The sequence below is a fragment of the Lepidochelys olivacea genome (genome assembly GCF_965140295.1).
Source record: "Lepidochelys olivacea isolate rLepOli2 genome assembly, chromosome: 2".
NCBI lineage: Eukaryota > Metazoa > Chordata > Testudines > Cheloniidae > Lepidochelys > Lepidochelys olivacea.
In genome coordinates this window covers 255,265,619-255,289,804 of record NC_140412.1, presented here as the reverse complement: position 1 = coordinate 255,289,804, position 24,186 = coordinate 255,265,619, and the positions used below count along the sequence as shown (strand labels likewise).

Here is a 24,186-nt window from a genome sequence, read left to right as displayed (position 1 = left end):
GAAGATGCAGTCCTCTGTGTAGGCAAAGCAGCCTGTCTTCCAAGGATTCTGGGATTGAGCCCAAAGACAATGTTGGTACTTAAATGGAGTCCCATCATCTACAGTGACTAAATTTCCTGAGTTTGAGAGTGACTTCCCCATTTAGAGAAGCTCTCACATTGCTTAAACAATATTCTAAAAGTTTGTTTTTTAAAATCTCTGAATATCACTTTCCACCTAATGGAAAGTCTTTTGTTTTGTCATCTATTTAGAAACCTTCATAATCCAAATGTGCTGGATTCTTCTCTACCCAGATGTTAGAGGGACAAATCCTACAGCAGAAGACCATGTCAGAACAAACAAGGGAATCCAGACTTAGGGCTGCTTACCCTGGATTCTTTTATTGCATTTTTACTGACTAGGATTGTGGAATGCCTGTCTTTAGCCACTGCCACATGGCATGTTTGCATGGACTGCTCTTTCCTCCCCCCGTCTCTGCGCCTTACACTTTGCCAGGGCAACAGCAGACAGGGACTTCCTGCTTATAAAAAGAGGTATTGGTCATACAGGAACAATTTAGGATGTAGGTTGTAGAATAGTAACTAACGTTCAGATGTTTACAAAATATATTGGTTTCAGAGTAGCAGCTGTGTTAGTCTGTATTCGCAAAAAGAAATTGTTAGTCTCTAAGGTGCCACAAGTACTCCTTTTCTTTTTACAAAATATATTGACACAGTAAAAATGCTACATAAGAGGCAGTGCATAGAAGGGACAAAGAGCTGGAAAACCTCCGGCAAGAACAAATACTCAACTGTAGAAGAGTTATAACAATTGGGGGATAACCTGATGATTTTATTAATGATGAAACATCAGTACTCCTGATTTTAAATTCAGTTTGTGAGACAAGATAAATAATTTAATTACACCTCATTAGGTTTACTGGACTGCATACTTTAAGCTTGATCCTTGTTTCACATAGAAAGGGAATTATTACTTACTTCAGGTGATACCAGAAAGTACAGTGCACACTGGAATATATTTTTTCCCCAGTCAGGTCAGGACCAGCCTATATTAGCCCTTTGTTCATGAGTGGGAAATATATAATCATTTTGATTTGTACGCACATCACTGTACATTTGTACATATAATGAACAAGTACATCCATACATTTTAGATCCAGAGCAACGTAATCAGTTAACCAGAAAATGTAGGTACTGTGTCAGAGCTAAAGAGACAAAAATATAACCTGACTGGATACTAGGCAGGGTGGCAGTGCACTTATGCTGGTGATGTCATTGCAAAAGAGTAATTTGGTTTCTATGCAGCCAGCTATTTGCATTTGAATGAAGACTGAGGGCTTGTTTTCATAGCCCTGCATTTTGGACTATGGGTGCATGGATGGCCGTGTGCACTAGCATGCTGTGCTGTCACTTCCCCATGTGGGTGCTGTGGGCACAAACTAAAAGGTACCTCGCTCACATTAGCTAAGTGTTGTTTAAAGGTACACATCAGATAAATGTATGTTGCACAGTTATACGTGATGGAACAGCGAGAGATCATAGATCATATTTATACACTTTCCTTGAAAAATAAATAAATTATAGGATCTTTTGAGACCTGGTCTGATTACTTCAATCCTGCAGTCATAGTCAATGGGGTCCAACCATCTGGATCCAGTAGTAGGACTGGGGACTTGATGATTAGGCTAGAGTAACTTTTGTTTTAATAATAAAAAAAAAAAAAAAAAAGTGTGTAGACAATGGGAACTCATTTTTAACTTTTTCTCTTCTAGGTCACCTACTATGGCAGGAGGTTTGTTTGCTATGGATAGAGAATACTTCAATGAACTTGGACAGTATGATAGTGGCATGGACATCTGGGGAGGAGAAAATCTGGAAATATCATTTCGGGTAATTGGTTTGTATTACAGTAGGTGCTCTACTTGTTCCCTTACCTAAGCAGAGATTCATTAGCATTGGAATTTCTGTTTGCCTATTGAAGGTATATGGGGCCTTCATTTTCCTTTCAAAGGATGCTTTCAACTTACAAAATAACACTCCGAAATTTCTGATCCACTACTGTAAGAACTAATTTGATTGTAACTGGAAGTTTAAAGGGGGGAAAAATGTTCTCCCTTTTGACTTTTATTCTATAGTGTTTGGCAGCACTTGTCTTTAGTCACTTTTACAGTTTCCCCTTTTGTTTGTCTGGGTCTTTCACACAGCATAGGGAGAGAGAGAGACTTGAAATAAGAGAATCTGGTTTGTAAAATGACACATTTGGCAGGAGGAGACACCGGCAGCGTGAAACTACTTTTTACTCAGTTCGTGAAATTGACTCAACTTCAAGCTGCCAGTTGCCCTTTTAATATAAACAGGTTTATTTATGTAACATTTCTGTAGGCTTATAGGCTCTTTACAAACCTGCTAAAATCCTTCTCAGAGGAGCTTGAATCCCAGTTTAGACAGGTACTGTACAAATTAGGGATCATGCAGAAGATTAGTCTGAGCTGTTGAAGAAAGATGGGCAGAAATTTACTATCGGCAGGTTCCGCTGTAATTGGTTCATTAGGCTTGTGTTACATTTTATCTCCTTTTTGTTTGCAGGGTAGAGATTTAAAAATAATTAAACTGCTTTGAACTTTTTTCAAACAAGTAGTAGGCACCTTTGAGTGTATAAGGAATGTTGATTCAGTCACTAGGTATGGGCAAATGTGAGGCAGGGACTCATTAAGGAAACCAGCACTGGCAAATGTTTCTTAGCCCCTGCTGCACAAAATGTACAAAATAAAAATACTTTAAGCAAATCTGTTTGCAAATTGAGTCATGATAGGGACAAAGAATGTAGGTCACATTTACAGGATGTTGGGCTGAATGCTGGAAATCAGTGACTTTGAAAACAAATTTGGGGTTATGGTGGAAAGCCAACTGAACTGGGGCTCGTATGGTGATGCTGTGGCTACAGGCGTAACTCAGTCCTTGGATGTATAAGAAGGAGCATATTGAGTAGAAGGAGAGAGATGGTTACCTCTGTACAGCATTGATGAGATTGTTACTGAAATATTGTGCCGAAGTACGGCATGCCTGCTTTTAAAAGGATGTTGAAATATTGGAAAGGATTCAGAATAGAGTTGTTAGAAGAATTCAGGGCCTGGAAAATCTGCTTTCCAGTGAGAGACTTAGGAAGCTCAATCTATTTATCTTATCCAAGAGGAGGTGAAGAGGTGACTTGATGAGTCTATAAGTACCTACTTGGGGAGAAGATTTCTGAGAGTCAAGGGCTCTTTAGTCTAGCAGACAAACACACAACAAAATCCAGTGGTTGGAAGCTGAAGTTAGGAAAAACTCAGAATGGAAGCAAGGTGCAAACTAAAGATTGGATATCTTTCTAAAACAGGTGTCCTAGCTCAACCAGAAGTTATGGGCTTAATGCAGGAATTATTGGTTGACATGTTCTAGCCTGTGTTATGTAGGTCAGACTAGATCATCAATATGGTCTTTTCTGGCCTTAAAATCCCTGAATTTTAGTTACCAGAAAGAAGATAAAGTAGGGCAAACATTTTAACTCATACATGCAAAAGAGATTACAAGTCACACACATGTATATGTATCTGCATACAGCATGTCAAGGTTCCTCCCCCACTCTGAACTCTAGGGTACAGATGTGGGGACCTGCATGAAAAACCTCCTAAGCTTATCTTTACCAGCTTAGGTCAAAACTTCCCCAAGGTACAAAATATTACACCCGTTGTCCTTGGACTGGCCGCTACCACCACCAAACTAATACTGGTTACTGGGGAAGAGCTGTTTGGACGCGTCCTTCCCCCCAAAATACTTCCCAAAACCTTGCACCCCACTTCCTGGACAAGGTTTGGTAAAAAGCCTCACCAATTTGCCTAGGTGACTACAGACCCAGACCCTTGGATCTTAAGAACAATGAACAATCCTCCCAACACTTGCACCCCCCCCTTTCCTGGGAAATGTTGGATAAAAAGCCTCACCAATTTGCATAGGTGACCACAGACCCAAACCCTTGGATCTGAGAACAATGAAAAAGCATTCAGTTTTTTACAAGAAGACTTTTAATAAAAAATAGAAGTAAATAGAAATAAAGAAATCCCCCCTGTAAAATCAGGATGGTAGATATCTTACAGGGTAATTAGATTCAAAAACATAGAGAACCCTTCTAGGCAAAACCTTAAGTTACAAAAAAGATACACAGACAGAAATAGTTATTCTATTCAGCACAATTCTTTTCTCAGCCATTTAAAGAAATCATAATCTAACACATACCTAGCTAGATTACTTACTAAAAGTTCTAAGACTCCATTCCTGGTCTATCCCCGGCCAAGACGACTACAGACAGACCCAGACCCTTTGTTTCTCTCCCTCCTCCCAGCTTTTGAAAGTATCTTGTCTCCTCATTGGTCATTTTGGTCAGGTGCCAGCGAGGTTACCTTTAGCTTCTTAACCCTTTACAGGTGAGAGGAGCTTTCCCCTGGCCAGGAGGGATTTCAAAGGGGTTTACCCTTCCCTTTATATTTATGACACAGCACATGTGGGAAACCTGTCTTAAACAACCACTTACAGGACTTAACAGTGTTTGCTTAATGGAGGTTGTTATATTAAGGTGGAGAAAAAATGTACTTGTTAAGTTTGGGGATACTCTGAAATGGACAGGAGATTGATTAATCAAGATGATGACCTGTTACACAGGTTATTGTGTTGCACATGTACTGTAGCAGGAACAGTAGGGATGCTGAAGTTAAGGTTAAATGATTAACCTTATACTAGTAGTAATAAATAAATAGTCCATTCTAATCCCTGGTCAACACTTCAAAGTTATACCAGTACGACTGACAGAGGTAAATATATGTCATAAATATAAAGGGAAGGGTAAACCCCTTTAAAATCCCTCCTGGCCAGAGGAAAAATCCTCTCACCTGTAAAGGGTTAAGAAGCTAGGATAACCTCGTTGGCACCTGACCAAAATGACCAATGAGGAGACAAGATACTTTCAAAAGCTGGGGGGAGGGAAAAACAAAGAGTCTGTCTGTTTGTGTGATGCTTTTGCCGGGGACAGAACAGGAATGGAGTCTTAGAATTTAGTAAGTAATCTAGCTAGATATGCATTAGATTATGATTTCTTTAAATGGCTGAGAAATTAAGCTGTGCTGAATGGAATGGATATTCCTGTTTTTGTGTCTTTTTGTAACTTAAGGTTTTGCCTAGAGGGATTCTCTATGTTTTGAATCTGATTACCCTGTAGGGTATTTACCATCCTGATTTTACAGAGGTGATTCTTTTTTACTTCTTACTTCTATTCAAATCCTTCTTTTCAGAAACTGAAAGCTTTTTCATTGTTCTTAAGATCCAAGGGTTTGGGTCTGTGGTTACCTATGCAAATTGGTGAGGATTTTTACCAAACCTTCCCCAGGAAGTGGTGTGCAAGGGTTGGGAGGATTTTGGGGGGAAAGACATTTCCAAACAATGCTTTCCTAATAAATAAACCCAGATAAACGTTTGGTGGTGGCAGTGGAAGTCCAAGGGCAAAGGGTTAAATAGTTTGTACCTTGGGGAAGTTTTAACCTAAGCTGGTAAAAGTAAGCTTAGGAGGTTTTCATGCAGGTCCCCACATCTGTACCCGAGAGTTCAGAGTGGGGAAGGAACCTTGACAGGTGTGATTTTTTTTTTTAAACCAATTTATAGTTTTACTGTTACAAGTCCTAGTGTGGACACACTGGTATAAAGGTGCCCTGCCTGTATGGGAATACCTATACTGTAATAAAGCACTTTTATACCAGTATCACTGTGTCCACTCTAGCCGGGTTGGACCTGTGTACTTAAGCCTTGTCTGCAGTACTGGGTTAACCTGCATGGTCACCTATAACTTTCTAAACTTTCACTGTTGTCCTGAAATGTTCTATGTTTGGTCTTTTGTCTGAAAACTAAATACTGAAAGCTTGAAAAACATTGTGGCTCTTTCCAGTGGGGAGGAGAGTGGGAGAAAATACGTGCTGTTTTTGTTTTTAAAAACCGCTTGCCACATTTTGTTTTGAACAATCCTAACAAGTGACAGGGAGGGTGATCTAGGCAAATTGATATGGACATTGCCTTTTTCAGAGAGTAAAGCCTTGCCTTTTTCCACCCATAGGAAATTGGTTTTGATTTAATGGTGAGATGAGCCTTTAAAAACTGAATACTGAGCACACACAATTCTACCCTAACTATCCTCTTAATAAATAGCATTGAACCTTTTCTGTACTCTACAGTGAGGTGTCTTCTGCTTTCTTGCGGACAGATCTGGATGTGTGGGGGTAGACTTCTAATCATCCCTTGCTCCAGGGTAGGACACATATTCCGTAAAAGGCGCCCCTATGGCTCACCAGGGGGGAAGGATACCATGGCACATAACTCTCTGCGCCTGGCACACGTTTGGATGGATGAATATAAGGTAAGACAAAAATTACTGAGTTTGAAATGGGAGTGTTCATTGAATTGTTCCAGTTTGTGATAACACATCCATTCCTTTGTCTAACAAGATACTATCTGTGCATGGTTCTCGCTCATGTGACATACTTAGTGTGAGATACTCAGAAATTCCCAAGCGCTATGTGTCTTTTTGGCCTGTGAGGTCAGCATTAGGGACCAGAGGCACCAGCCAATCCCACTTCCTGTCCAAAAAGGACTTCACCTACTGATTGTATGAGTACCCTACCTCCATTCTGTGCCGTTTTTCTTGTATCAGCTATGTAGTTCTCCAGCTTTTTCTATCCTTGTTCTCTGAAAGCTGCCAGGGTCTTTTGTTACAACAGATTTAGGGGTGGAAAGCAGGTCTGAAGATATTTCCATGCTTATACGTATAATGAAAGTGCAAGATAATGGTATTGACTGAAGCTGTGGTGGGATGAATGATATAGAAGAGAGACATAGAAAGATTAGTATAGATGGTCTGTTTTCCTCTGTTTTGTTCAGCAGAGAGTACAACAGCAGCATTTAGTAAATAATTAAAAATTCTATATGATAGATAGGGAAATAGTAAAAATTGCATTTTAATTTTTACATTCCTGAGGAGTTGCAAATTATGTATTTATGCAATATGAGATACAAATATGCAATACAAAAAAGCAAGATATCAGTTGCACTTTTAAGGATACGATGATGACTACACTGAATATCCCACTTCATTAATATTTTTATTGAAAAAATGAACAGATACAATAATACACAGAATTATATATTTGATACAGAAAAGTCTTATCTAATTCATTCCTATGACAATGTACAGTTGCCCTGGATCCATTTCACTATATACATGATATGCCTTGTGCTAGATTGTATTAGCCTTGCTCTTATAGCTTCTTTGTACCTGCTACAGAAATTTCAGTGATAATAACTTTACAATCATCTTCAGAATCAACAAGTATCTCAGTAATGATGGATGTAAGCACTAGAATGTCATTATTGCCAGCAAGTTCCAGACATCAGTTAAAGTGCAGGTTTACCCAGCGAAGTGTCAGGGTTCCATGCTTATTGTATCCTAAAGAATGCATATGAAATTAGCCTAGTATACAGACAGTGTCTTTTCTGTTTTACTTGCAAACTCCGTCTAGGATGTGAGAATCAACATGGGAATTTCCCTTTTCATACATCACCAGTAATGATGATTCTGCAGGCCATATTATGGCTAATGATATTGTGTAATCTCATTAGCTCTCATTGCACCGCTGTTGGAGTTGCACAGGTGTGACTGAGGGCATAATTTAGAATCTTTATTACTAGGGATGAAGTAGGATAAGGACAGAACCCAGCTTAACTCCAAGAGCCTAGATTAAAGGCCTGGTCTTGTAAATGCATGTGGATGTGAATATCACCAATCACAGGCGTAGTCCTGTTGAAGTTAGTGAGACTAACCACATGAATAACATCATTCATATGCAAGAACAAGCCCTAAACTTGCATGTCTGGCAGTTAGAAAATAAATACTTTTTTCACTTGTAAACAAAACAAATTTGTTATGGAAATCATAGAGGCACAGTAAACATTGTCTCTAAAATGACATTATGGAATTTTGAAGCACTTGGAGGAGAGGAAGGTGGTCAGGAACAGTCAACATGGAATCACCAAGGGCAAGTCATGCTTGGCCAATTTGATTGCCTTCTATGATGAGATAACTGGCTCTGAGGCTATGGGGAAAGCGGTGGACATGATATTCCTTGACTTTAGCAAAACTTTTGATACGGTCTCCCATAGTATTCTTGCCAGCAAGTTAAAAAAGTATGAATTGGATTAATGGACTATAAGGTGGATAGAAAGCTGGGTAGATTGTCAGGCTCAACGGGTACTGATCAATGTCTCGATGTCTAATTGCAAGCTGGTATCAAGGGGAGTGCCCCAGGAGTCTGTCCTGGGGCCAGTTTTGTTCAACATCTTCATTAATTATCTGGATGATGGGATGGATTGCACCCTCAGCAAGTTCGTGGATGACACTAAGCTGGGGGGACAGGTAGATACGCTGGAGGGTAGAGATATGGTCCAAAGTGACCTAGACAAATTGGAGGATTGGGCTAAAATAAATCTGGTGAGGTTCAACAAGGACAAGTGTAGAATCCTGCACTTAGGATGGAAAAAATCCCATGTACTGCTATGGGCTGGGGTCTGACTGGCTAAGAGGCAGTTCTGCAGAAAAGGACCTGGAGATTACAGTGGTTGAGAAGCTGGATAAGAGTCAACAGTGTGCCCTTGTTGCAAGAAGGCTATCGGCATATTGGGCTGCATTAGTAGGAGCATTGCCAGCAGATAGAGGGAAGTGATTACTCCCGTCTATTGGGCACTGGCGAGGCCACATCTGGAGTATTGTGTCCAGTTTTGGGCTCCCCACTACAGAAAGGATGTGGACAAATTGGAGAGAGTCCAGCAGAAGGCAACAAAAATGATTAAGGGGCTCGAGCACATGACTTACGAGGAGAGGCTGAGGGAACTGGGGTTATTTAGTCTGTAGAAGAGAAGAGTGAGGGGGGATTTGATAGCAGCTGTCAACTACCTGAAGCGGGGTTCCAAAGAGGATGGAGCTTGGCTGTTCAGTGGTGGCAGATGACAGAACAAGAAGCAATGGTCTCAAGTTGCAATGGGGGAGGTCTAGTTGGGGATTGCCCCTGTTTTGAGCAGGGGGTTGGACTAGATGACCTTCTGACGTCCCTTCCAACCCTGATATTCTATGATATTAGGAAAAACTATTTCACTAGGAGAGTGGTGAAGCACTGGAATGGGTTACCTAGAGAAATGGTGGAATCTGCATCCTTCAAGGTTTTTAAGGCCTGGCTTGACAAAGCCCTGGCTGGGATGATTTAGTTGGGGTTGGTCCTGCTTTGAGCAGGGGGTTGGACTAGATGACCTCCTAAGGTCTCTTCCAACCCTAATCTTCTATGATTCTAATTCCAATTTTCAGAGAAGATTTAATACTTTGTCAGTGGTTAAATGGAACAGGTATGTAGTTTAATGCATTGGATTAATCATGGTTTAAAATTGGTACTAGAAGTAATGTACATAGTTCTGATACGATATTTTCTCCTATTTCTTTTCTATGTAGGAACAATATTTTGCCCTAAGACCTGAACTAAGGACCAGGAATTATGGAAACATTACTGACCGTGTGGAGTTGAGAAAAAAAATGAACTGCAAGTCATTTAAATGGTATTTAGATAATATCTACCCAGAGATGCAAATATCCGGGCCCAATGCCAAAGCTCAGCAACCAGTTTTTATTAACAGAAGGCAAAAACGACCAAAAATACTGCAGCATGGAAGGGTAAGAAACTGTTCAACTTCTTTAGAAAATCTTTAGATTCCCCCCTTTTTAGGTAGTTTTGAAACTTACTGTGATGGTGCACATAGAATTAAGTACAGTAAATTGTTTTCACAGTAGGTGATTTGGTGTATTACTGTAATAAAAGTTAGTTTTGTCTTGAAAATGACAAATTTTGTATATTTATCCAGAGGTAAATTGGAAAAGGCCCCTTTATGTAAGCCAGGTTCTTTTCAGATGGTACAGTAATGAAGCAGTGTCTTTCCCTGCATTGAGGGCTTTGCAGCTTTAAAGTCCACATAGGACACTTTCATGACTGACCATTGGTTCTGAGAGTAGATATAGATTGAGAAGAACCTACCACGAGACTTTCACACTCTTTGTTTATAATGGATGTACAATGTAATTAGATATCCTCGGTCAGTACTTTTATTCAACAGTTTTCTGCAAAGATGAAAATTCACATCTGACTGAAAATGCCTCTCTTGCCCTTTACCCATAAGGTGAGGCCAAGTAAGAAATCTTACTCTTAGGTGTTCAGCGAAAGCATTTGGCGTATTAGTGGAAACCTAGCAAAAAACACCACCAAGAAGGATATGGTGATAAACTTTTAAAATGGTGCATATCCATCTATTACTAAGTAGACCTTGGCTTATGGGTTTGTATGCAAGAATTACCTGAGTTGCACCTGCTTTCGCCAGTGCTGAATCTGGCCCAGTACAGTTTTTTTTTTTAACTTTCCAAAAAAGCAGGAATGGATCCAGATTCCATAGAACATCTGTCAATCTTTCTATGTGCAAGAGAGCTGTAGGAGACTCAGGTAATTCTTATTTTAGGTATGGACAGGTGGGAACCTCTCACTGATGATCATAGACCAATTTAATAAGTAACCCGGTTAATACGTAAACATGCCATCTCCCCCTGCCCCTTCCGGACAACATAGTGTAGCCTGCAATATTTATCAGTAAACTTTAAATAATGGATGCAACTGTTAAGCGTACGGCCCCAATTCTGCAGGCTGCTGCATGCAGAACACAAGATCGGACATACTGGGTAAGACCAAGGATCCATCTAGCCCAGTATCTTGTCTTCTGACAGTGGCCAATGCCGGGTACTTCAGAGGGAATGAACAGAGCAGGCGATCATCAAGTGAACACCTGTGCTCACGTAGAGTCCCTTTGAAATCACTAGGATTTCACTGCAGAAGGAGCTGCAGCAGTGAAGCAGTTATAGAATATTTTCTTCAGTTCAGTTCAGTACCTAGTCGGGACGCTATATGTTTTAAAATGAAATGTCTGGTTTGTTCTAAATACAGCAGATGCACCAGGCACTTAGGCATTTCCCTTGTCGCTCTTTTTACCTTTGGAGGATAATAATGGCTTTCTGGTTACTCCCAGATGAAGGCTTAGCTGAAGGAATACTGTTGATTTTGGATGAGGTTATTAAAGGCTTTTGAACATCTCAGAATGAAGTGAGGGGGCCTTATCCGTAGCCAAGGATCTCCTTCCCTTCAATTTAGAGCAGGAGTGGCCAACCTGAGCCTGAGAAGGAGCCAGCTTTTACCATTGTACATTGCCAGAGATTCACAGTAATACGTCAGCAGCTCCCAACAGCTTCCCCCGCCCAGTTCCCAGTGCTTCACACCCACTGGCAGCCCCGCCAATCAGCGCCTCCCTCTCCCTCCCCATACCTCCCAATCAGCTGTTTCGTGGCATGTGTAAGGGGGCTTATTCCTTCACCCACTTACTTCCTTGCTCCTTCTCGCATGAACAGAGAGCAACAATACCCGAAGTCCAAAAGTGCAAACAATTGGATGTTTATTGGAGTGAACTTCCAGCGAGCATGATTCCAGTTTCCTTCTTTAACGTCCCCCTTCCCAGCTCTGACACCACAGAGCCTTACCTGTGTCCCTGTTCCCATTGCCCCCCTTAGCAAAACATGATTCCAGTTTCCTCACCCCCATTCCCTGTTCCCATTCCCCCCCTTAATTCCTGATTGACTGCAGACTATATAGTAAAAGTTGAGTTCTGCTTAGCTATACCTTAACCTATCATTTTACTGAAATTTAACTAACCAATCCTAACAGATTGTAATATGATTATTTAACCAATTATATCTCATCACCTTAATTAGTTTACACCCAGCAAAATTAATTATACAGCTGACCGAAACAATCTCAGAACCAGACAGAGATTATGCAGACAAACAGTAGGGAAATGGAGACTACAATGATAGAACAACACAGAAATGAGGGTTTCACATCCCAGCTATTGATAAGTGAGTTCTTGCCAGACAGGATGCTATCAAACTAAGTTTCCTTTTATATTTTCTAGGCACTTCCCTTTCTCTGGAGGCGATAAGCATTATCAGGACAGGATTGTATTCCTAACAGCCCAATAGCACCTTATTTCAATGTGACTAGTTTGCAATGTGAGGATGTGACCATATGCTTCCCAGCTTATGGCTGCCTCTGCTGCTTAGCCAGAGGCTTTAGCCTAAGAACAGGGCCTCAGACTGTCACAGTAAGAGAAGGCCCTTACACCAGCAGACAGTGATTCTGATTTTCTTTTATACCTCTATAACTAGCTAAGTGATAAGAATACATCTAAATTCTTAGAGTATAGGCCTTTACAGATAGGCCTGAATATCTATATCCTAACAGCATGCAGGAGGCTCTGGGGGTGGAGGGGGAGAAGTGAGGGCATGGCAGGCTCAGGGGAGGGAGTGGGAAGAGGTGGAGTGGGGGTAGGGCTTGTGGCAGAGCCGGGGGTTGAGCAATGAGCACCCCCCGGCACACTGGAAAGTTGGCGCCTGTAACTCCAGCCCCGGAGTCGGTGCCTATATAAGGAGCCGCATGTTAACTTCTGAAGAGCCGCGTGTGGCTCCGGGGCCACAGGTTGGCCACCCCGATTTAGAGGATAGCCTTGTATGTCCTTTGAATAAACAGGACAGTGTACTGCCAAATATAATTAATGTCCTGCAGATTGAGTCTTTGGGGTTTGATAAGTGTGCTCAATATTGTGTGGGGTGGTTAGTCAGCTTTGGCTCTAATTCATTACATAAACTGATTCAAGAGGCCCGGGAACAGAATGATCATCCAATATCACCACAGTGTGCCAGACTCCAATGGGTTCAGAATAAATTACTCCAAATCCCACCTTTTATAATATAAAAACTAATTTGGAAGGGAGCAGTGCTTGTTAGCCAGCTGGGGAAGTATCATAAAAATTGTCAAACGCTAGTGGTTCATGACTGATGAGACACACTCATCATTTTAAAACCACGTAAGTTACATAATTTAAGGACCTACTGGTGAGTGATTAACATTCAAAATTTTCCCTAAAGTCTTTGATAGAGAATGTTCCTTAGAATCCTCTCAGTTTAAAATATGTAATTTATTTGATTTAGATGTATAGTGCAAATCAGCAAAGGGATAGCAGTTATTTATGCTGCAGGACATAGCATCTTAGGGCATCTGAAGAAGCAGATATTGCTGGGGGTGATGCTCAGAGAAGAATGGAATTTAGTTTGTTGTTGTGCTGCCCGATTATTTAGTGTCATGCTACAGAGTAGCTATTTCTTTCTGGATTTATGTATCCATTAGAGGTGTCTCGAGTGTTTATAGCAGTGTCTTTTGGTTTTATAAATCTAAAGAATAAGAAAATACTGATTTTTCAGGAATAGCCTAGTAATAAGACAAAAGCCAAAGTAACTGCATGCATTTATCTAAGGCAAAATTGGCTCATTTTTCAGGATGGCTCACTGTTCCAAGGCTGTGAAAGCTCGTCTACATTCAGCTCCAAAATGAGGATCAGCTTTTTTTCCTATTGTTGATCATACTGAAGCCAAATAATTCTAGACCAGAATAAAAGCCTTTGAGCATGCTGATCTACTTCATGGGACCACTGACCAAATGACCATCAGCAGAATTCAGGGTTGGGTGGGAGAGACTCTTGTCCACACCAGGAGAGCAGCTGAGCAGCCACTAGGAGCTTTATAATTCATCTCAGTAGTAGGCTTTCTTCAATATGCAGCCACATATTGAGTGTCTGATCCCAGTCTGTCCAAAAAAAACAAACTCCAGGTTATTCTACTTCATGTTACAGTCAATGCATCAAAACTGGGCTGGGATCTCATCCGAAAGACATGGGAAGTTTTACACTCTAAATTGAATCCCCACCAGAGGCCTAATAAAATTAAGGTAGTTGAGACCAGGTAGAGTCAGTTCCTGAGGTTTTTGGAAGTCAGGTGGCACAAAGTCACTTGCATTAAGTGAATCCAAAAGGGAACGTGGTGGGGGCAAAGCATTCTTATGTTTGTAATTGCTGTGAATCCTAGAAAGAAAACCCATAAATATCTAGGAGTAAAAGTGTATGTGTGACCTCTGCTGTTCAGAGAAAGGATGAAGTTGTTAGGGAATAACTGAATTACACAAACACAACAGGCAAAATTCTGTCATGTGTGCACACTACTTCCAAATTGCAGGGAGGAGGAAACTTGTCAGGTCTTGAAGATAAAATTAAATTGTTTTAAAGTGTGTTTATACTAAAATATTAATTTAAAAAGCAGAATGTCCTATATGTGAAAAGGGAAGAAGTTATTTCTTTGTGAGCATATGATGAGTTTTAGGAAATACGGATTATTAGAAGATTTGCCAAATGTTCCTTCTGCTACTTCCCTTTAATGATGGTATAAATTAAGCTGTCATCGTTTCCTTTCGCAGCTTTATCACCTTCAAACCAACAAATGTCTGGTTGCCCAGGGTCACCCAAGTCAGAAAGGAGGACTAGTTGTGGTTAGGGAGTGTGACTACAGTGATCAAAATCAGGTAGGTGATCGATGTTGGCTTGCTGCCATTAATTCAAGTAAAGATTTTCCAGACTTTCCAAATTGCTAGCATGTTGTGCTGTTGCGAAGGAGCCTAATGCAACTCCTAATTTTGATTAAAAGGAGCCAGCTGCAAAGTACCTTTATCTTCAGTGTGCAAGTGCTGACCATTTGGATTGCAAATCCTACTGTGCCGCACTTATGTGTGTGTCTACACTTAAAACGCTACAGTGGCACAGCGGCTGTAGCCCTTCCATAGTTCATCTTAAGTGATCACTGTCCTTAGAGTGTGTATGATAACACCCATTTTTTCATGTTCTGTGTGTATATAAATCTCCTCACTATATTTTCCACTGAATGCAACTGATGAAGTGAGCTGTAGCTCACGAAAGCTTATGCTCAAATTGGTTAGTCTCTAAGGTGCCACTAGTACTCCTTTTCTTTTTGCGAATACAGACTAACACAGCTGCTATTCTGAAACCCTTCCCTGTAGACACCCGAGAGGCGATAAGCTAGATTGACGGAAGATATCTCCACTGACCTAGTGCTGTCTACACAGGGACTCAGGTTGGCTTAATGTCACTCAGGGGTATGGAGTTTTCACACTCCTGACCAACGTAATTAAAGTGACCTGATTTTCTAATGTAGACCAGGCCCTAATCTTACGCGGAGCAGCCTGCTCTGGTCAACATGGAGCATCGGATGCTGGGAGCTGTTATCTTTGTGGGTTGTATCTTTGTATTAATGTGAACTGCATATGGCTCACGGGCTCCACTTTGGCCACCCCTTGTAGAAAGGCTGTCATTCCTTTGACTCTTAGGGCTGGTCTTCACTATCCACACTGCTGCAATCGATGTAGCAGGGATCAATTTAGCAGATTTAGTGAAGACCTGCTAAATTGATGGCAGAGCGCTCTCTGGTTGACTCCGGTGGAAGATCAAGGGAAGTCGACCGGAGAGCGTCTCCTGTCGACGCAGTGCAGTGAAGACACCGGGGTAAGTTGACCTAAACTACATCGACTCCAGCTACATTAGTCACATAGCTGGAGTAGCATAACTTAGGTCGATTTACCCCTGTAGTGAAGACAAGCCCTTAGAGCTGCTACAGTCAGTCAGTTGTTAACTAGTTCTGGGGACTCACGATACATACAAGCTGCTGCTTTGTCCACTGTCCCGCTTGCACTCTGTCTCTGTTCAGTTTGTTTTTAATTAAGACAAGTATTTCATTTTCTGGGTTTCTCATTGTGTGGCACTATCAGGGTTCCTTCCCCACTCTGAACTTTAGGGTACAGACGTGGGGACCTGCATGAAAGACCCCCTAAGCTTATTTTTTACCAGCTGAGGGTAAAAACTCCCCAAGGCACAAATTCTTCCTGGTACTTTGGATTAGGTAAATGCTGCCACCACCAAGTGATTCAAACAGACATTTAGGGAGGGCCACTTGGAACCTTATTTTCCCCGTAATATCCCCCCAAGCCGTACACCCCCTTTCCTGGGAAGGCTTGAGAATAAACAAGATGAGCACAGACCAACCTTGGGTTTTTAGGGACACTAAAAACCCCAATTAGATTCTTAAAGAACACAGAACTTTATTAAAAAGAAAAGTAAAAGAAACACTTCTGTAAAATTAGGATGGAAAATAATCTCGCAGGACAATCAGATTCAAAACACAGAGGAAAAAGAAAAGGAGGACTTGTGGCACCTTAGAGACTAACCAATTTATTAGAGCATAAGCTTTCGTGAGCTACAGCTCACTTCCTCAGATGCATATCGTGGAAACTGCAGCAGGCTTTATATATACACAGAGAATTCTCTGTGTATATATAAAACCTGCTGCAGTTTCCACGATATGCATCTGAGGAAGTGAGCTGTAGCTCACGAAAGCTTATGCTCTAATAAATTGGTTAGTCTCTAAGGTGCCACAAGTCCTCCTTTTCTTTTTGCGAATACAGACTAACACGGCTGTTACTCTAAAACACAGAGGGTTTCCCCTCTAGGCAAAACTTTAAGGTTAAAAAAACAGGGATAAACCTCCCTCTTAGCACAGGGGAAAATTCACAAACTGAAACAAAAGATAATCTAACGCATTTCCTTGCTATTACTTACTATTTCTGTAAGATTAGATGCTTAGTTCAGCTATGGCTTAGGGAGATGTATTTTCCCTGTCCTGGTTCCTCACTGACCCCGGAGCGAACAACAAAGAGAACAAAAGCAAACCCCTATCCCCACAGATTTTGAAATTATCTTCTTCTCTCATTGGTCCCTTTGGTCAGGTGCCAACCAGGTTACCTGAGTTTCTTAACCCTTTACAGGTAAAGGAGGGATTTTATGCTACCCTTAGCTTTATGTTTATGACCGACACCATTAGCATAATGTGACTGGGGGGGCCTCGTAACTCTAGTTCTCTGAAAAGCAGGCTCTGCTAAGGGGTTTCAAGATGGCCACCCCAAAATTAAGGCACCTGCAATCATTAGTCAGTTTGGAAAACTTGGTGCCGTTATTTCTACGTTAGTCTAGGAAAGTACTGATGCCTTAAGGCACTAAGGGGCCTGATGCATGATGCCACCTACTGGAACCAGTGGCTTTAGAGTAGGCGTGGGCAAACTTTTTGGCCCGAGGGCCACATCTGGGTGGGGAAATTGCATGCAGGGCCATGAATGTAGGGCTGGGGCAGGGGGTTGGGGTGTAGGAGGAGGTGTGGTGTGCAGGAAGGGGCTCAGGGCGGGGGTTGAGGCACAGGAGGGATGCAGGGTGTACAAGGGGGCTGGAGGGGTGTCAGAGGGGGCTCAGGGTGGGAGGTTGGGGCTCAGGAGTGGTGTGGGGTGTACAAGGGGGCTCAGGGCAGGGGGTTGGGGTGTGGGCTCTGGCCCGGTGCCGCTTATGTGGAGCGGCTCTGGGGTGGCAGCAGCACACAGTGGGGCTAAGGTGGGCTCCCTGCCTGCCCTGGCCCTGCGCCGCTCCCAGAAGCGGCTGGCACCAGGTCCCTGCGGCCCTGGGGGAGGGGGGAGCTGAGGGCTCAGTGTGCTTCCCTCGTCTGCAGGTACCTCCCCTGAAGCTCCCATTGGCCGTGGTTCCCTGTTCCCGGCCAATGGGAGCTGTGGGGGGCGGTGCCTACAGGCGAGGGCAGCGCACGTAGCCCACCCCTCCTCCAGGGGACGCAGGGACATGATGCTGGCTGCTTCCGGAAATGGCGCAGGGCCTGTGGCGCCACGGGCAATGGTGAGCTGGAACCAGTTTGCACTGGTTCACGTGAACCGGTTGTTAAAGGGGTGGGCAAACTCTGGCCCGCCTGAGCTCTCAGCTGGGGAGGTTCCCCTGAGAATCCCTTTTTAATTTTTACTCACCCGGCAGCGCTCCGGGACTTTGGCGGCGGGTCCTTCACTTGCTCCGGGTCTTCGACGGCACCAAACGACCCGCTGCCAAAGTGCTGCTGAAGACCGGGAGCGAGTGAAGGAATCGGTTCTTCAGCTTTTGGCAGCTCATCACTGGCCATGGACCGTAGTTTGCCCACCCCTGCTTTAGAGCTTGGGTCCCTGCTACTCCTGTGAGACTTGTGGGGAGATGCTAGAGCTCTGAGGAGTGATCTACTGCAGCTTGTATCTTCAGAGAATAAGAGTGACAGATAAGTAATTTTTTCTCAGTAGCTCCTCTGTTTCATCAAGTAGTTTTAACAAAGCAAGTGTGAGTTCCTTAGGGAAGATGCTGTTACCGTCAGTAGCAAAAATATGCATTTATTCGAAAATGGTTTTGGAGTCAATATTTTGCTTTGTGATTTATTTTATATCTTATAAAAAGCTAGCAGTCTTACTGATTGACTGTGCAAATGCAGTGCTGAATCAGTTTACACAAAACTATACAGTTATCTGTGATAAACTGTGAAGCTGCATTTTTAAATTACATAATCTGTGAAGTGAACGATTTGAAAAACGTGATCTTTTATGTGGATGTTGATCAGGAATAATAAATATACGTACCCTTTGGGCACTGTCTCCATCCTTCTTCCTCCTATGATCTTAACATTGAGCTGCTAGAATTCCACATAGGGGAGGAGGGGAGACAGTTGCCTCCCCCTGTAATATAAGGCCTATTTACACCCCTTCTCCCTGAATAATCTTATGGTATTCAGAAAGAAAGAGGAGGTGGTTAAGAAATTCAATCACTAGTAATTGTAACTTTCCCATTTTACCCTTCTCAGGAGGTATAAACTTTCTTCAGCTTTTGAATACTACTGTCTGGCTTCCTTTACAATGCACCTAATTTACCCGAAGCAAATTCAGCCGTCGGTTCTAATAGAAAACTGACCAACACCATGCTATCTCTTTACGAGATGTTTTTGTTCTCTGCTAGCCAAACATATTGTAGAACAATATAATTTCCTCCCTTTAGGCCTGAAACGTTGTTTTGTTCTAATAAATTCTGTAAAAAGAATAAGCACATCTTTAAAACACTTCTTAAGTGTGATTGCAGAGCCATTGGCCATTATCTTTGAAAACTCGTGGCGATCGGGGGAAGTCCCGGACGACTGGAAAAAGGCTAATGTAGTGCCCATCTTTAAAAAAGGGAAGGAGGAGGATCCTGGGAACTACAGGCCAGTCAGCCTCACCTCAGTCCCTGGAAAAATCATGGGAGCAGGTCCTCAAGGAATCAATTCTGAAGCACTTAAAGGAGAGGAAAGTGATCAGGAACAGTCAGCATGGATTCACCAAGGGCAAGTCATACCAGACTAATCTAATTGCCTTCTATGATGAGATAACTGGCTCTGTGGATGAGGGGAAAGCAGTGGACGTGTTGTTCCTTGACTTTAGCAAAGCTTTTGACGCTGTCTCCCTCAGTATTCTTGCCAGCAAGTTAAAGAAGTATGGACTATAAGGTGGATAGAAAGTTGGCTAGATTGTCAGGCTCAACGGGTAGTGATCGATGGCTCTATGTCTAGTTGGCAGCTGGTATCAAGTGGAGTGCCCCAAGGGTCGGTCCTGGGGCCGGTTTTGTTCAATATCTTCCTTAATGATCTGGAGGATGGTGTGGATTGCACCCTCGGCAAGTTTGCAGATGACACTAAACTGGGAGGAGAGGTAGATACGCTGGGGGGTAGGGATAGGATACAGAGGGCCCTATACAAATTAGAGGATTGGGCCAAAAGAAATCTGATGAGGTTCAACAAGGACAAGTGCAGAGTCCTGCACTTAGGACGGAAGAATCCCATGCACCGCAACAGACTAGGGACCAAATGGCTCAGCAGCAGTCCTGCAGAAGAGGACCTAGGGTTTACTGTGGACGAGAAGCTGGATATGAGTCAACAGTGTGCCCTTGTTGCCAAGAAGGCCAATGGCATTTTGGGCCGTATACGTAGGGGTATTGCCAGCAGATCGAGGGACGTGATCGTTCCTCTCTATTCGACATTGGTGTGGCCTCATCTGGAGTACTGTGTCCAGTTTTGGGCCCCACACTACAAGAAGGACGTGGAAAAATTGGAAGACGTCCAGCGGAGGGCAACAAAAATGATTAGGGGACTGGAACACATGAGTTATGAGGAGAGGCTGAGGGAACTGGGATTGTTTAGTCTGCGGAAGAGAAGAATGAGGGGGGATTTGATAGCTGCTTTCAACTACCTGAAAGGGGGTTCCAAAGAGGATGGCTCTAGACTGTTCTCAGTGGTAGCAGATGACAGAACAAGGAGTAATGGTCTCAAGTTGCAGTGGGGGGAGGTTTAGGTTGGATATTAGGAAAAACTTTTTCACTAGGAGGGTGGTGAAACACTGGAATGCGTTACCTAGGGAGGTGGTGGAATCTCCTTCCTTAGATATTTTTAAGGTCAGGCTTGACAAAGCCCTGGCTGGGATGATTTAGTTGGGGATTGGCCCTGCTTTGAGCAGGGGGTTGGACTAGATGACCTCCTGAGGTCCCTTCCAACCCTGATATTCTATGATTCTATGATTAAGCCTATTTTCTATCAGAGATCCTCTTGCTGGTGCATTTCAGATAAATTATAGAAGATTGTTCAAGTGTGTACAAGGAACATTTAATTTTAGATTTTGTTAGTTTCCAGTCTGCCTGAAATTTTTCAGGTAACTTTTTCTACCATTAGCACTGTATACACAGAAAAAATCATTAGCTCTTGGAATACATACCAAATACAAATCTATTTATAGCAATACAATAGGCACTTTGTTCAGCAGGTTCCAAAAATTAAGAAGCAGCTTAGATTAGCTGTGAAATGTGGTGGGAAAATGAAGTTTTAAATTACAGTTGGCTCTTATGAGACTCTTGCTAATGGCAGCCATTTTGCTGGACGAATGATACCACTGGTAATACTGGCAGTATCTGAACCTGTGAGCTAGTTTTCAATATGCTAAAGTTTAACTCAGTATTGCCAACCCTAAAATCAACTTAAAATTTGAGTCAGCCATTAAAATCATGAGATTGGCTTAAAATAATGAATTTTTAAAAAGTATGGTTCTTTGAGCCCTTAGAGAGTATGTATTGTGGCAGAGCACCGGCTTTGCCTCGGCGGGTCCTGCGCTTCTAGGCGGTTAGGGTTTGCCTCAGAGGTTTGCTGTGACCCCAGGGGTGAAAGTAAAATGTGTCTCTTACTGGTGTGGGGGGGCTTTGGCCCCCCCAGAAGGGGCAGAGCCTCGGGAGGAAGGGGTGGGGCTTGGGGGGTCAGCATCCCCCAGCCAGCCTGCCTGTGCTGCCCGGGGCTCCGGCAGCAATTTAAAGGGTCTGGGGCTCCAGCAGCCGGAGCTTTGGGCCCTTTAAAATAGTCAGCCTTGGGGTAGCTGCTCCTTTTGCGCCCCCCACCCCTGGCGGCGCAAAAGGGCGGGGATATTAAAGCACTGCCGTGGCAGCGGTTTAAAGTCAGCGGTATGGGCTGGTATAGGCCACTTTTTACTGGTATGCTGTACTGCCCCGTACCACCTGACTTTCACCCCTGTGTGACCCACAATGTAGCCTCTCCCCTTTCCTAGAGGCAAGGGTTACAGCTTACTGAGTCACTTCCGTCAAAGGTCAGTAAATGGGTTTGGTGTAGAACCCTGTTTTCCTTTTCAGGGAGCATTTGTGTAGAGGTGTGTGTGTGGGGAATTAGGGGGAACCCGGGCCTTCCCTCTTCTCCAGGTTCCAGCCCAGGGACCCTAATTGACAGCAGCAACAGATAGTTTTCCTATACTACTGGAGCTATAGCCCTTTCCTGGGCTATTTCCCCAAACGGCCCCTCCTAGCACCCTCCTTGGTACCTGACCATGCTTGTTCTCCTGGCTCTTTTTTATTGCGCACCTTCCCACAGCACACCTTCTTACTCCCAGCTCCTACCAGCTGGCCTCTCTGAAGGGGCTTCCTTTTAAACTAATCCCAGCTGGTTCTAAATTCGTTTCAGGTGATCTGATTAGCCTGTTTCCCTCGATTGCTTCTAATCAGTTCTTAATTGGTCCCAGGTGTCTTATAGAGTCTGCCTGACTTAATTGCTTCTAGCACTTTCCTGACTGCTCTGGGGTAGCCCCTGCCCTGGTCACTCAGGAAACAGAAAACTATTCGTCCAGTGTGTTTTCCTTCTGCCAGACTACTGTATCCAACCGGCCTGGGTCTGTCATGGTATTTTGTTTTCAACTTTTTCTCTGCAACCATGAGGGCTACTAATGTACTTAAAAAAAAAAAAAAAAAAAGGGGGGGGGGGAGAATGAAATTCTCACTATATTCCCTGATTCTAGGAACTGGGGCTTTAAGAAAAACACCAAATATCATGAGGCTACTGATAAAGTCAACAGAGTTGGCAACACTGTTAACCATTAAGTTTTCTCTCTGATAATCAGCATCAAAGAATGTTAGAAAATAATTTGAGCAATTCGAAATAGGAGAGGGAAGCTCCCCAATTTCACAGGGCTTGACGTGACATGCTGATGTAGTGTTGCATCATCCTGTAGTGATGGGATGCAGTAAGGGAAAGAAAATAGTACACTGGAAAGGAGTACCTGCTCTCAGGCAACCTGTAGCCAGTCAAGGAAGTGCATTTGTGCAGAACTGTGCAATGACATATCCCTGCTGCTCCCCATTCCTATTAATTCCATCACTTAGATGGATTAGTATGGAGAATCTCATGGATATGAAGGGGGGGGGAAGGAGGCTCTGGGGTTTAGTCTGAAATTTGAAAAGAGCAGCTGTAATTTCAGGCATTTGAGAAGACGGCTTTTCAAAAGGGCGAATTTACATGAAACCTTACTGCCATTCAATGCCTTTTTCCCAGAGGGGAGAAAGAGCTGCTAGTGGGGTCTGCCTTTACCCCCAAAAGGGGAAATATGGTGAAAGAACAGGCCATGCTGTAGGTGAGGCTGACAGAGGATGCTTAGCTCTTCTTCCGCCATCAGCTGCTGGTGCTCTTTTACTTACTGGTGGGAAGGCAGGGAGCCCTGAAAGCTCCCCATGCATGCATCTGCTGTTGTCACTTCAGATTAAAACACTTCGTGAGTCCCCACTTAGTTAGCCACAGATGATGGGAAGCTGTGGGTATCAGTGTTTCCTCCAGCCGGACCAGGGAATCTGAGCTCCTTGTACTCTCCCCCTTATTGTTATGCTCTCATACTACATGTATCAGAAGTGGTAGCACTCTTCCGAGCTGACTGCATCATATCTGAGAAGCCAAGTGAGTAAGTTACCAAAGCGGTTCCTGTTTTATCCAGGGGCAGATTTGAAATAAAGAGAAATTGATAACTTAAAGGTAAAAAACCACCAAACAAAAATCCCCCAATTATGTAGGATCTCAGGTCTCTAACAGAATATATTTGCAGTTTCCAACTGTTGAGTTAGTTTTCACAAGATAAAGTGTATTTAGATAGCTGATACTGACCCACAAATAAACTCCATTGGGGGCAATCAGTCAGAAAGAATTAGTGTTCTCAGAAGTCTCTGCCTCATTAAAGAAAATACTTAACCTGGTGCTATCAAGGCATATTCCGTATTTCAAAGGAGAAAATGGAGCGAGAGAAAGCAGGTGTTTTGCATAGTGCCTAATGGTTAAAGTGGGGTGTATGGAGGATATTAGGGAGGAGTAGTGCCTCTGTTGGAGGAATATGTCATGCTCCATAGCGAGTAGTTCATCTACTTTGGTCCCTGCTGACACCCAGCTCTCACCTATGGCTCTAAGTAGCTGTTCGTATGCGACGGCGGCCACACCCTGGTAAACAGCGTCAACGAGTGGGCTAAACCAGGTGAGAGTAGCTGATGGGTCTTTTACCCCCAGCAAGATAGGGAAACTGCCTTTCTCTAGCAGGCAAAGACTGTTCTGGTGGACTGGGCGGAGGAAATCAATTTATGATTCAGCGGCCATGAAGGCGGTTCAGCAATGTGCTGTGGGGTGCAGAGAGCATGACAAGGCACTGAGATGTCCTGGTCACCCACCGTAGCTAAGGAAGTCCCCAGCCGTAACATTTCTTCGTGCAGCTGCCGAGAGGGTGGGGCTCCCCCAGCACAACGGTTTTCTCGCTCAAAAATTTCCTGCAAAGGTTTTCTTGCAACTCTGATCCCATTAATGTCATTTTATCAAATCTCATCATCCTTAACATTCTATCATTAATCCAAGTCCTGCGGT

The 24,186-nt window shown here is 43.1% G+C and overlaps 1 protein-coding gene across 6 annotated transcripts in view; it reads left to right on the top strand.

The window, feature by feature from the left end:
- GALNT11 (polypeptide N-acetylgalactosaminyltransferase 11) overlaps positions 1–24,186 on the top strand; it is a 104,398-nt gene that overhangs the window by 50,988 nt on the left and 29,224 nt on the right. For all 6 annotated transcript variants that reach the window (XM_084618365.1, XM_084618364.1, XM_084618367.1 and 3 more), the window contains exons 7-10: positions 1,772–1,889; positions 6,280–6,432; positions 9,568–9,786; positions 14,507–14,611. In XM_084618365.1, the coding sequence (XP_084474491.1) occupies positions 1,772–1,889; positions 6,280–6,432; positions 9,568–9,786; positions 14,507–14,611 (595 nt within the window). The remainder of the gene's footprint in view (positions 1–1,771; positions 1,890–6,279; positions 6,433–9,567; positions 9,787–14,506; positions 14,612–24,186) is intronic.